At 47.5% G+C, this 12933-nt stretch overlaps 6 protein-coding genes across 6 annotated transcripts; 2 read left to right on the top strand and 4 right to left on the bottom strand.

Moving 5' to 3' along the window:
• Nucleotides 1–158: 158 nt before the first annotated feature.
• LTR84_007375 (uncharacterized protein) lies at nt 159–2029 on the bottom strand (the record flags this gene model as incomplete). The annotated part of the gene is made up of 5 exons (XM_064850928.1): nt 159–391; nt 451–1112; nt 1170–1492; nt 1584–1722; nt 1773–2029. 5 exons carry the CDS (start codon nt 2027–2029, stop codon nt 159–161), a joined length of 1614 nt encoding a protein of 537 aa, XP_064702197.1.
• Nucleotides 2030–2621: 592 nt separating this feature from the next.
• LTR84_007376 (uncharacterized protein) lies at nt 2622–3879 on the bottom strand (the record flags this gene model as incomplete). The annotated part of the gene is made up of 5 exons (XM_064850929.1): nt 2622–2892; nt 2951–3006; nt 3061–3539; nt 3601–3786; nt 3840–3879. The coding sequence occupies 5 exons, from the start codon at nt 3877–3879 to the stop codon at nt 2622–2624; spliced, it is 1032 nt and encodes a 343-aa protein (XP_064702198.1).
• Nucleotides 3880–4780: 901 nt separating this feature from the next.
• On the top strand, nt 4781–6457 carry LTR84_007377 (uncharacterized protein; the record flags this gene model as incomplete). The annotated part of the gene is made up of 5 exons (XM_064850930.1): nt 4781–4886; nt 5009–5179; nt 5230–5771; nt 5821–6212; nt 6262–6457. 5 exons carry the CDS (start codon nt 4781–4783, stop codon nt 6455–6457), a joined length of 1407 nt encoding a protein of 468 aa, XP_064702199.1.
• Nucleotides 6458–6830: 373 nt separating this feature from the next.
• Nucleotides 6831–9689, bottom strand: LTR84_007378 (uncharacterized protein; the record flags this gene model as incomplete). The annotated part of the gene is made up of 5 exons (XM_064850931.1): nt 6831–7630; nt 7685–7998; nt 8050–8160; nt 8213–9185; nt 9239–9689. The coding sequence occupies 5 exons, from the start codon at nt 9687–9689 to the stop codon at nt 6831–6833; spliced, it is 2649 nt and encodes an 882-aa protein (XP_064702200.1).
• An 816-nt stretch (nt 9690–10505) lies between these two features.
• LTR84_007379 (uncharacterized protein) lies at nt 10506–11830 on the bottom strand (the record flags this gene model as incomplete). Its single annotated transcript, XM_064850932.1, has 3 exons — nt 10506–11154; nt 11209–11540; nt 11588–11830. The coding sequence occupies 3 exons, from the start codon at nt 11828–11830 to the stop codon at nt 10506–10508; spliced, it is 1224 nt and encodes a 407-aa protein (XP_064702201.1).
• A 652-nt stretch (nt 11831–12482) lies between these two features.
• On the top strand, nt 12483–12857 carry LTR84_007380 (uncharacterized protein; the record flags this gene model as incomplete). The annotated part of the gene is made up of 1 exon (XM_064850933.1): nt 12483–12857. One exon carries the CDS (start codon nt 12483–12485, stop codon nt 12855–12857), a length of 375 nt encoding a protein of 124 aa, XP_064702202.1.
• Nucleotides 12858–12933: the final 76 nt, after the last annotated feature.

The raw sequence follows: 12933 nt of genomic DNA on the forward strand, positions 1-12933 counted from the left end.
AGCTGCTATTGCAGACTTTCCAAGAGGCGTATCTGGAGAAACTAACTTAGTGAGGTACTTAGTAATCCAGGGTGCTACGTCCTCTCCTTCTCTACCTCAGTGTCGAGCTTGAACATCACATATCCTATTTCGGCTTCCATTTCGTCAATTATGAGCATCTAGATAGCGGCGTGCTGTTGGGTCTCAAATGGCAGACCAAAAGAGATTAATCCCACTGCCATCCACATACCAGCCGACACGTAAATTGGAACCACAGTAAAGTCGGAATATGTGCCGATCAAACTTGCACAGAGGCCACCGAATCTCAACAAGGTCGCAGCGAATCCAGTACCAAGTCCACGCTGAGGAGCCGAGTAGCTTTCTGGGGTAAAAGCGTACATGATTGCGTATTCTATATGACATAGGGGTAAGTATGAAGCATGAATGATTTGGCGATGCAAAAGAACTTACCGAAGTTACCCCACAAACCACTTATGCAGGTGAATGCCAGGTTGGCAGCCGGTGTCCTTGCTGCAGTATAAGAGAACAGGAAGACTCCAGTTATGATAGCAGAAATGCCCATCATGTAGCGACGTCCAAGTTTAGTTCGCACGGCGAAGGCTGCTGCGACTGGACCTACCACTCCAACTGTTGAGGCAATGCAATAGTTCCTGTATGTGTCGTCGAAAGAAGAGTTGTCGGTAAACTTCTGAGCCAGGTAAGTAGGTAGGAAATTGAAATATAGTGGATACGCAATGCCGATCGTAAGCCAAATGAGCCAGATAATTGTGGTGTGCTGGGCCAGTTTGCGAGTAGCAAACAGATTCTTAAAGTTGGTTGACTTGAAATCCGCTAGATTCTCTTTGAGAATTTGAGTCCGTGTGAGGCCTTGCCTGCCCGTCTCTTCAGGGTTTACAATGATGCCAAGATCAAGATCAATCTGTCGAAACATGGCCAAGGTAAGAGGTTCAGGTTTTCCGTTACGTCTTGCAACGTAGTTAACTGCTTCGACTGCTTCCGCATCTCTGTTTTTAGAAAGCAAGTATCGTGGTGATTCAGGCATCTTGAAGACGAACATTCGAACGAATGCGAAGGCTAGTGTCAAAGCGCCTAGGGTGAACATGACATATCGCCTGTGCAGAGTCGATCAGTCTTATGTCGGAGAGTGATTTGGCTTGGAACCAACTCACCATCCCATATTATCCTCTCTACGGCATGTCTCAGGTGTAGAGCCCGTAGGACAAGTGAAGTTGGCGATGAAAACCCATCCGATGAGAGAGACAATGACTTGTCCAAGATTCCACCATGCGGAAAGTGCTGTGAGCAGATACTGGTGAGATCCTGGCACGAACTCGAGAAATATCATAGAGTCTACAGGGACATTGCCACCTGCAGCTGTGCCAATGATAGCCCAGAGCACGCAAAAGCCGATAAAGTTGTTGACGCCTCCTACAGCAAGACCAAAGATGCCACCGATCAAAAGAGTAACGTTGAATGCTGGCTTGCGGCCAATCTAGATTACCATTAGTATTGTTGAGATTGTAGTGTGCAAACTGTGGATTTGCATGGATCGCAGTAGGACCAAGACTCGAATTTAGACTTACAAAATCAGCAGATATACCCCAGAAAGATGCTCCACAGATCAATCCGGCATAATATGCTATCGAACTGAACGCAACTCTGGTAACGTCGTTGAACTCGAGTCTGACGGCAGGCTGAATGGTGCCAATACCCTGGGACCAGCTAAGCACATCGTCAGTAAAGTCCATATGAACAACAAGTGTGGATCATACAAATTATCTGTAATCCAGCCAAAACCTGTGACAACGAACAGCTCATACTGATACCGTCCGAAACCAATCTCTTGCATACACTTGTTGACAAGCTCTGATTTGAAACGATAAGAGTCGCTGATAGAATTGCCGTAGAATTCTTGATTCGCAGCATCGTCCGAGTCCTGGAGCTTTTCGATCGTCCCGACCGTCTCAGAGTAGACCTTTGAAGGCACAGCACCTATCTCGGGTTCGATCTTCTTTTCAGTGACAGACATCTTGGGGAAGTTATTGGATACAGGATCAATAAATGGTAATGATAGACCGCAGGATTGATGGCAGAACTCTTCATCTGTTTTATATGTACGTCTGAAAGAAGAGCTCTGATAACACAGGAACGAGGCTGTCCTGGGACCGGCCACTCATGACTAGAGGACGAATCTCCGCCACTTTAGGGCCTTATCGGAACAAAAGCCTGTAGTCCGGCGAGCTGGTCTCTGATGGTCTGGGCCAGGCTTGTTCCAAGTCAGTTGATTGTCTCAAATGCCAAAAGCCGGGGAACTTTAAAAAGACGACGATTCCTCGGCAGATAAGGAGACTCTAATGGGAGTTATTTAAGGGTGGGGGAGAATGCATACTTGAAAGTTAACAAAACAACAACAGTGGGTAAGGTTTGAGATGGTTGATGGCGAACGACTTAGGCACGCAAATGATATTGAAATCAAGCTGCGAACTTTTCCTCGTACTTTATCCTCTACAACTAATACTAGCCACATCGTGACCCAGGCTTCATTGTGATCGTGCCGCTAAATAAACCAGCCATATTTCAGCACTTCCAGAATACATCTTCAAAAGTGGAAGCTGCGAACCTTATGCGGTTATCGCCTGTGGAGCTGGAACGACCGCAGGGGCCGTCATCTTGAAGGCTTCTGCTGCACCATAGCTTGCCTTGTAGCTTCCACCCACAGCTCCTTCCACCGTGATAGGAGGATACTTTGGCTCTTCATCGTCTTTACGGCAGTTTGGCAGACATTCAATCATGTAGTCTGGGTTGCCGCTGAAAAAGAATGGGATAGAGTATCGCTCCTTGCCGGATTTATTTATGACTCTGTGAAGATTGGAAATGTATTTGTCGTTAGACCTTTAGCATGGCTTAGCCGGAGTCGTAAAATCTCAGGGTTTGAATTTCGAGCACTTACCATCGCATGAACATATTTCCAAGGTTCACCACATATGCTCCTTTAATAGGGACGACCTAAGTCGGATCGTTAGTCAGATTGTTCACGCAGCGCCAAGGATGCTCACGTACGTCAAGCCATTCATTTGTGCTTTTCTCATACACTTGTAGCCCGTCCACATCGTCCTGCATGAGCAATGTCACTGAACCGAAATCTGTGTGTGCACCAATACCCCTCGAGAGTTTCTCGTCTGAGTCTGGTGCTTGCGGGGGATAATGGAGGTATCTCAAGGTGGCGACAGCATCCGTAGTGAATTCTTTGAAATAGGAAGCATCGAGCTCCAATGTCTGAGCGATAATGGAAAGAATGTCCCTGGCTAAGGCATGCATCGCGTTATAGTACTCCATTGAAACAGACTTGAATCTTTGAACATCTTTGACGTTGTCAGGCCACAAGTTTGGTCCACTGTTAAGTTTCTTTTGGATGAAGTAAGGATGATCCTTCGTGATTTCTTCCCCGATGTAGAAGCCTTCCTTCTGGTCAGGATTTGTTCCAGCTTCCAGAATTTGGGAGCCAATCCTCTCGTACCCTCTATTCCAAGTATTTTTGTCTTAAACCACGTCAGCTTGTTTTCCGAAGACAGCGCATGGAACAATTTTCTCCACAATTACCTTTGAGGACTTTTTCCTTCGCTGCCTGTGGAAGTGCAAAAAAGTCCTTGAGACAGTCTAAGACGGCTTCTTGTAAGTCCGCTGGTACTCTATGGCCGGTGATTTGGAAAAATCCGTTATGCAAACAACAGTTCCGTACATCATCGACCAATTTTGACTTTGCTTCTTGGTCGTTGCCATAGAACACTGATCTTTAGTCAGTGCTGATATGAGACTAGCTTAGGGGTTGAACCACTCACCGGAGAAATCGAGAATTGGAGGAGCACTTGCAATGGTCATCTTGGCTTGCGCTTCTTCCCTTGCCCTTGGTGAAAATTATGGTTTCTAGTGAGGTAAGTATGGTGTGCTGAAGGTCAAAGGGTAATAGTAAACCGCAACTACTTGATATCTATGTCGCCGAGAGGCAATGCAAAGTATTGTACGATCGTACAATTGTGCTGCGTTTCGACCGTCAGCCAACGTCCACGTGTTCAAAAAAAGTTTATGGAGATGATCGATTTGGCGATTCATTCAAACTCTGAACATGGCGATGTGCAAACTTGGCGACGATAAGTCTGCGATTTGCGGGGTAATCAAGGGCTTCCAGTCGGAAAGCTCGAGAGGCCAATTGTTGGGACAACCAAGGTAAATTGCCCAAGAGTGGAGGATATGCTTGTTGGAAGGCTTGTGAAAAGGACGACTACAGCGTAGCACTGCATGATGCGCACTAGGTGTCTATCTTATCAAACTCTAAAGAAGGCCACCCCTTGGCCTGTCAACGGCGTTATCTGCCATAGCCTGGCCACCAATTGCGTTGGTCTAACACAACATCACGTGAGTCGATCAATGTTCATGGCCTCAAATGTTGTGGATACCTACTGTTGTTCGATATCGCTAGTCATGGAGCACTATCCATGATTGGCCGACCACTCTTGTTATCCTCGTGAGCAAGGATAGCGTTATCCAGACTCTGAAGTCGCAGGATCTTCTTGCGCAATCACGAGATTATTTGCGATGTTTGAAAGCTATTCAAAGCTATCATGAACTCGACTTGCCGCCCGGCATTGCCTAGCTGTTCAACAAGGGCGTTTGGTGCCACAGCTTAGTCTTGCTGCTTCAGAAAACACTCATCCTCCTACAAAACTTCTAAATATCTTCAAGACTGAAGTTCAAACAAGGAGCACGTACCCAAGACTACAAGATGGCAACCTTCGAGAAGGACATGATGGCAACATCAGAACCGAAGCATAACCTTGAGAATGGTGAAATCTTACCACACATTGATAAAGAAGCCGAAAGATCATATGGTAAGTCGATTCTACACATCTCGATGCTTGCACCACGATTAACAAATTCGGATGTTCAGTTCGAAAGATGGATTGCTTTTTATTGCCTTTTTTGTCTTTGATGTATTTCTTCAACAGTGTAGATCGCAGTAATCTGGGAAATGCAAAGACCGATGGCATGGATAAAGACATGAAATTCAAGGGCAATGAATATTCATTGCTGATCTTGTTATTTTACGTCCCTTTCGGACTCTGTGATCTCCCTTTGAATTTGCTTACAAAGAAATTTTCTGGAAGAGTTATGCTGCCAACACGTAAGTCCTCACCACTTCTTGTCAAATTCATCACTGATACCCAAAGAAAGTCATGTTGGGCTGGGGCGCTATGTCCTTGATCCAGTGCGCTGCTAAAAACTTCGGAGGCATGTTGGCAATCAGATTGATTCTTGGTACATTTGAGGCAGGCTTCTTTGCTGGAGTGGTTTTCTACATGACTCTGTTTTATACAAGAGGTGAACTAGGCTTCCGAATCGCGTTATTCTTTGGCAGTGCCCTCCTTGCGGCAGCATTCAGTGGCCTGATCTCCTATGCCGTGTTCCAGATCAAACATGTCAATGTGAAGGGGTGGATGTGGCTATTCATCATTGAGGGAGCTGCTACCGTCATCGTGGCGGCCGTTGCATACTTCTGGCTCCCCGCTCGCCCTGACACTGCTTGGTTCCTCAACGAGGCCGAGAAAAACGCAGCAAGAGCTCGTTCCCTGAGAGATTCTTCGAAAAGCGTCAACTCCGAGTTCGATCTAAAAGCATGCTTTGCTACCTGGAAAGATTGGAAGTTTGGATTATGGGTGATCATCTCCTTCACCTATCCGGTTGCCTTTGCCACAACATCCAATTTTCTGCCTCAGGTTCGTTCTACATATCTTAATTCCAAAACTTTCTCTAAATTCCATGCAGATTGTCCAAAGACTTGGATACTCGGTTGTCAAAACGAATTTGTGGACAGTTGCCCCAAATAGTGTTGGCTTTGTGATACTACTATGTGTCACCAAATCCTCTGACTACTTTCGTGAGCGCACATATCACATCGTCTTCGCATTAACGGTTTCCCTCACTGGTATGATCATTCTTGCCGCAATTGATCCATTACACAGTAAGGGAGTTGCATATTTCGCATGCTTCCTCATGGCGGGAGGTGCATATATACCTAGCTGTCTTGTACACTCCTGGCACAACAACAATAACCTGGAAGAGAACTCGCGTGCAGCCACTACCGGTCTGTTGGTGGGACTCGGAAACTTGGGAGGAATACTTTCGGCATCGACTTTCAGGGTCGAATATGCACCTGGGTAAGTTGAAACACAGTCGTCGTGAATAACTAGACTGATCAAGATGCAGTTATGTCCCTACCCTGATTGCCACAAGTGCATGCAATGTCACATGCATTGCCTTCACACTTTATATGGGACTCTACATGAAGAGAGAAAATGCGAAGCGCAACAAAGAACAGGGCGTTGTTTTACGAGCTGAAGATGTCAACACGAGTGAGCTCGAAGATGGGCAGGATTCGTTCAATTGGAGATATTTCACTTAGTTGTAAGACAATGGACAGGTGAATAGATTGTTCGGGGCCTCCCTAAACCTTAGATGTCGGGAGCGCACTATATCCACCTAGCTACGGTGGGTGGGTGTCCTAAAAGTAGGGTGGCGGTGCGTCTAAATACTCTCAAAAGGTTTGCATTCGTTACGGTAACAGTAGAGCATGTATTGCTCAAAGACGGAGTACACGAACAAACATAATGGCTCATCTATCCTGGGTTAATTGAAGAGTGCCGTTTCGGTAATAAATCTGTACATAGTTGATTGCTGACTAAATGGTACACTAATTCTCACTGTAACTCTGCAAAGCTACCAAATGAAAGGCCTCATTGGTAAGTTGATTGTTTGAAATCATAGAACACGTATATCTATCTCAGAAATGCCTCATACTCATTAATAGAGCGCTCGGGGACTAGACCCCTCAGCACCTTCATGCCTTCGTGAACCACTGCCCACCGAACATTGCTCAAATGCTTGGCCATAACGGCTGTCAGTCCTGAAGTGCTGTACTTACCTAGGACTCTCCAGATACTCTCGGGTGTCACACTGGTCATGCTACTTACCAGAGCATTCATCTCCGACTTCGCGTGCCATACAATGCCGTCGTCTATCTCACCATTGTCTCTTTCATGATCACCAGCTCCGGCGTGCCGCTGATTGGACGACACGCTCCTGTCCTGAGTCATATTCGAGGAATTTGCAAAGTGGAACGCCCAGCATGTGAGGGTGGCAATGTATAAACACCAGGGATAGTGAAAAGCATTGTTCACGTCCCAGTTATCGAGATTCATGATTCCATCCCGGAGGAGATGTGCTGCGTGCCATGCGGCCTTTGCTGCAGGGGTAGAGCCACCCGGCCGCGCCCATTCTTTAACAATACGTCGTGATCGATCATAATCTGCTCGGGTGACGGGTCTTCCAATAATATGGCGAGCACCAGCATATATTTGGAGGTCCAGAATCTCCACGTTGAGAGTTACATGGGCTGCATGGTAGATAGCGACTGTTGCCGTGCTGAACCGAAGAAATTCGGCTTTTCGAGACGGTGTCGTCAGCGAGAGAGACATATTCATGCAATACGTGTCGAAGTCGGCTTTCCATGCATCGTAAGAATGAGCTAATCGATCCTGCCATTTGGTTTGATTCATCGAAAGTGAACTCTCAATGCCTTGCATGCTCGTCAGTTTGCTTCACATCCCAAAACGAAGGGCAGACTGCTTACCAAGAGATGTCTGATCTCTGCGTTTCATGTCCCACTGAATGGACATCAGTCCATGTAGAATGAGGAGCCGGGACAGAGCATTTAGCTCCGGGATATTCGACCCAGAGTCGGGATTCATGTATGACTTCAATACTGCTAAGAAGGAAATCTGGGGTTCTTTCTTTGCGTGTTTCCACCACTCTTCCGCAGATCTCGCTTCCCATGCTGCTTGGTTGCATGGCAACGTGGTGCGGAGTTCAAATGAAGACATGCAGAGTGATTGAGAGAACAGTACTGCGTGTTGTGTATCCCAAAGGAAGCAAAGGAAGGCAAGTCTACATTTGAGTTAGCAGGTCTCTCCTGTCATTCATGGGAATCTTTCCCACCTTTTCCGAAGTTCACAATCTATTGCCTTCTTCCAATCCGCTTCGAGGTCTCCAGAGGACTCTCCAATATTTAGCGGGCGGACAGTTTGACAGTCGCTCCTCCGAATGAGACTAGGTCCAAGTCAGTATTTATACAGGAGAGGAATGGAGTGAGGAGTCTGACTTGATCAATAATCCATGGAATAGATGAGCCATATCATGCTGCTTCTGTCCCGCTCTTGATTTCCCGAAACATTCGACTAAAAGAATAGTCTGCAGCATCCATAACTCTGGAACTGCAGAGAAGGATGGGTGCTGGAATATTTGTCCCCGCAAGACATCATGAATACATACCGCCAACCGGTGGACAGCCTTCTTGCTGTAAGTGGCCCCTAATAGCAGTACAGCAAGGAGAAGTAGAGTGTGGGTTTCCGAGGGATCAAAAGTTGGCTGATGTAATAATGGATATGCGACGTTGAATCGAGAAAAGAACAGATCTAGGTAGTTCTGCATGGCAGAAAGCGTTAAATCAGGATGATCAGAGTCGATTTCTGTGCCTTCCGGTGTTCGGGGGCTCGCCACCGCAAGCAGCTTCAATATCTCATTGCGAGATACCTGATCGATCTTGGGCATACGGGCTTGTGGCAGAGGAATATTTTCCTCCAGCATTGCCGTCATGGTTGGTGCTTGCCGTGGCTTCTTGGGGAAATGGTTTGATGAATGATCATCTGATGTCTCTGGGGTTGAAGCAGGCTGCGAGTCAGCTCTTGATGCTGTCAGTAATGGCCCTGAGGCTAGTGAAGATGGCGAGATCGGAAAGGTCTGTGAAATGTTGGTGTTAGATGGTCTATCAAGTTGTGACGCACTTGATAGGTAAGCATGGATCTGGTCAGTCCGAATCTGCTCATTTTGGGCATCCGAAGCGCTTGGTATTTGTTGTGGGTGTGGAACAGCGCTCTCAGCAACGTAGCCATACTCGTTCGACATCTCAGCGTGATGGTAAGTGGGAGGTCGTATCTGGTCCTGGCGTATAATCATCATGTTTGACGCATAGTTGAAGTCCTGCTGCGGATCTCCTGCGACTTTACCCATTTCACCAAGGTCAAAAAGCCAGTTGTAGTTATTCATCGTAGTGAAAGGCATGTTAAAAGAGCTTGCTGCAGATTGAATTAGTGGCTAAGATCAGTATGGATTTGCTTCTGAAACCCACCTGTGTCTGGATTGAACATGTCCTCAGACGGCATTCCTCCCCCAGTACACATGGACGAAGATGTGGTATTGCTACCCCATGATGAGTTGGCGAGAAAGTCGAACATGCTAGTGTCTGGTCCATTCGCAGACTCAGCAAATGCATTATCGTTGTAGAACTCGGGCATTGGCAAAGGGCCATCCATAGATTCCGCTCCCAACATCGACTTTGGGGGCGAAAGAGGTTCTGTTTGCGGGATTTCAAAATCATAACTGTTCAGAAGCCCATCCCGCTGAGATTGGCTTGGTTGGTCAAATGCTTTCCTTTTCATAGTAGGTCGGTGATCATCGCCTCCAGCTGGTCGCTTGCTGACAATATTGCCATCCGCGTCACGCCACAGTTTCTTGCGGCTTTCAATCACACCCAGGCCGTCACCGCCTGCTTCTTCGTCTCTTTGACGATGTCGAAGCATGTGTCGATCTGGAAAGATGTTACCACACACTGTCAATCCATCAAAGACATAGCCTTGCGGAAAACGTTCAGGCTTACCTAAAAGATCTGGTCTTTTGAAGTACATACTACATCTGGGACAAGTACTCCCACCAGGCTCATGGTTTAGAACGTGCCTTTGAAGATGATCTGAGCGTGTGAATGACTTGTCACATCCTGCCCAGGTGCAAATATACTTCTTCGGCTTTGTTGAAGCAGACATGGGGCCTGTCGAAGCAACAACCTGAGCTTTATCGACTTCTCGTTTCTATTATATATTGATGCCAAAGTGTGGTTGTTCAATCCGACGTGACAACAGTGCTGGGGCGTCCAGACGCATAACACCAGGGTGGATGGGGTGGTGAGTGGGAGGGGAAACCAGGGCGAGGGGACTGCTAGCTTTAACTGGAAGATTGGCTATTCGGAACTCCCTGGTGGATTGTGGGGAGGGAAAGGGTTCTTATCAATGCCCCCGCCTATCTCCGGCTCAGTCGCTGTGGTCGCCCGCCAGGACAGCTAAATTGTTATCTGTCTTGGTGCTCCATAGTTAGAAAGCGCCCGAGGTAAATCGGCTGGAATATGTCACCAAACAACGAGTTGGCTAATGGCTAGAGGATCCCCGTCCGCAACCTAAAAAGTGGTGCTTTTACCTAACGCCAATCGCTTGGGCTAGCCCAGGGTCTGAAGGCATCCTCACACCGTGCTTGCCAACCTACTGATGAACTACATACAAGTATGCCAATATCCATGAAGGACCATCTATGTAACGATTGCCTCTACTCTTACTGATCTACTATATCTAGGCTGCTGCTGCTGCAGCCTTGTAAAATGGATAGTCCACGTATCCCTTGCTCGGAGGCGAAGCACCATAGAAGCTATCACGATCATAAGGATTCAGAGGCAAGCCTTCAGCGAGTCGCACCGGCAGATCCGGGTTTGCGATGAACCATCTGCCAAATATGATAGCATCAGCCCCATCCGAGTCGAGTTTAGGTACAGCATTGTCCTTGTTGAAGCTTCCAGCTGCAAGGAACTTGATACCGCCTTTTTGCAATATCTGTCTGAAAGGTACAAGTGAAGGTTTGTTCTTGCTTTCTGTCGAAGCCACTGTAGTGTCTCCCAATGAAGACAGTTTCGCCGCTTCATCAAGCACCTCATCGAATCGTGGTTCAACCATGTGAACATATGCCAGTCGACTTGAGGATGGGAGCTGCGCGATCTTTTCACAGAGATAAGCCCAATGTTCATTGGGGTTTGAATCGCGGGTGTCTTGGAAATAGTTGTAAGGGCTGAGACGGATACCGGTTCTGTCAGCTCCAACCGCCGCCGTGACAGCCTGGATTACTTCAAGAACAAATCGAGACCTGTTCTCGATTGAGCCTCCATATATATCATCTCTGATATTGACGTTGTCGTGCAAAAATTGATCCAGTAGATATCCGTTTGCTCTAGGCATTGTCAGCTTCAACTCTGTTGACAGAAATCGACACGTCAGATGTTACCCGTGAATCTCGACCCCGTCAAACCCAGCTTCCAAGGCGCGCTTTGCAGCTGCAGCATATTCAGAAACGGTCTCCTTTATCTCCTCCACCGTCATCGCCTTGGGAGGCGTAGCAGCATACTCGGTCCCGTCGAGAGCTTTGCCTTTTAGCGGGATATTGCTGGCGCTGACGCAGTCTCGCCCATCGAGGAAAGAAGGCACCGTGGCTCGGCCGACATGCCACAGTTGACAGAAAATGAACCCTCCTTTTGAATGGACTGCATCTGTCACTCGCCGCCAGCCAGCCTTTTGCTCTGCAGTAAAGATCCCAGGTACACCAGGATATCCTGCAGCCTTGAAGTGTGAGCATCTTGCCGTGTCGTATTTCGGATCACACTTACATATCTGCTGATCGGGCATGCTTCCGTCAGCAGGAAACCACCTTTACTCGCTCTTTGCGAATAGTATTCCACGTTCAGGTCTCCTGGCACATAGACACCATCCGCAACTTTGGTCCCTCTCATTCGAGTCAAAGGAGCCATCAGTACTCGGTGCTCAAGATTCAAGCTACCGAGTTTCAAGGGCTGGAATAGTAAGGTATTCTCAAGGGGTTTGAAACCATCTGGAGAGATTCTGGAGGGCATCTTGGTGTTCGAGCGAGCTCTGCGCAATTGAAAGACGTGGTATAGTGTTGAGAAGCTGTGGAAAACGTTCTGTGTAAAGCTTTTGTTGACAAGAAGCGAAAAGAACAGGCAATCACGTCCCCACAGGACAGATTGGACTTTCCACAGTGAAACTCCGAGATCCACCCCGAGGCCAGAGGAGTGGGCAAGCCACGTACATGATGCAAGCGGAATGGCTCGGTCATGATGGCGATTGTTGATGCAACGAAGATCCAACTTGTTAAGCACCACTGAATGTCTTGAGATGGAAAAGCGATATCAGTCACCCGGGTTTCGTGCCGTTTCGAGACCACCTCAAGAGTGGGGGATCCCAAACTTGCCGTGTACGAGATCGACCGTGCATCTGCCAATTTGATCGCTGATGTCCGCTAACATGCCTTCCATCCGGTTGGACCGAATCCACGCGTCCAATGCCATGCAATGCCAAAGTCATCAATATGGTCGCGGATCAAATTAAGTCAGCAGCCATGTACGCTCGATCACTGGTAGGGCGTTCGCTTCCAGTCCAGTCTTATGTTAGTCTAGTAGTGCACGATTTTCATGGAATCACAAACAAACCCACGACACGAAATTAAGAAGACAGCACACTGCGAGTTGTCACCCCAGCGCCATCATGGCTCTTCCATTCACAACCCAGCGGCCACCGGTGCCATCCAGGTTTTTGAAACTGCAGTCTCTGATTGAGTCGGAGTTTCGTAGTTCGTCTTTACAGTTCTACATGAACGGGGAGGAGATTGTGCTGAACAATCCCAATCCTGAATGGACACTTCTGGACTTCATCAGATCCCGCCATGGATTCAAAGGCACCAAACTGGGATGTGGTGAAGGTGGTTGTGGAGCTTGCACAGTCGTGTTACAGAGCGTGGATTCCCACGACGTGAAGAAGTTGAAACATGTTGCCGTCAATGCTTGCTTGTTCCCTTTGATCGGAGGTGAGAAAACTCAGGATGAAGAGGCATCCACATTAGCTTCTAAACGTTGTGACTAGTTGTTGGCAAACATCTCATCACTATCGAGGGACTTGGAAACAGTGAATATCCACATCCTTTGCAAGAGAGGATAGC

Source organism: Exophiala bonariae, assembly GCF_035927105.1.
Source record: "Exophiala bonariae strain CCFEE 5792 chromosome Unknown scaffold_29, whole genome shotgun sequence".
In the NCBI taxonomy this organism is placed as follows: Eukaryota; Fungi; Ascomycota; class Eurotiomycetes; order Chaetothyriales; family Herpotrichiellaceae; genus Exophiala; species Exophiala bonariae.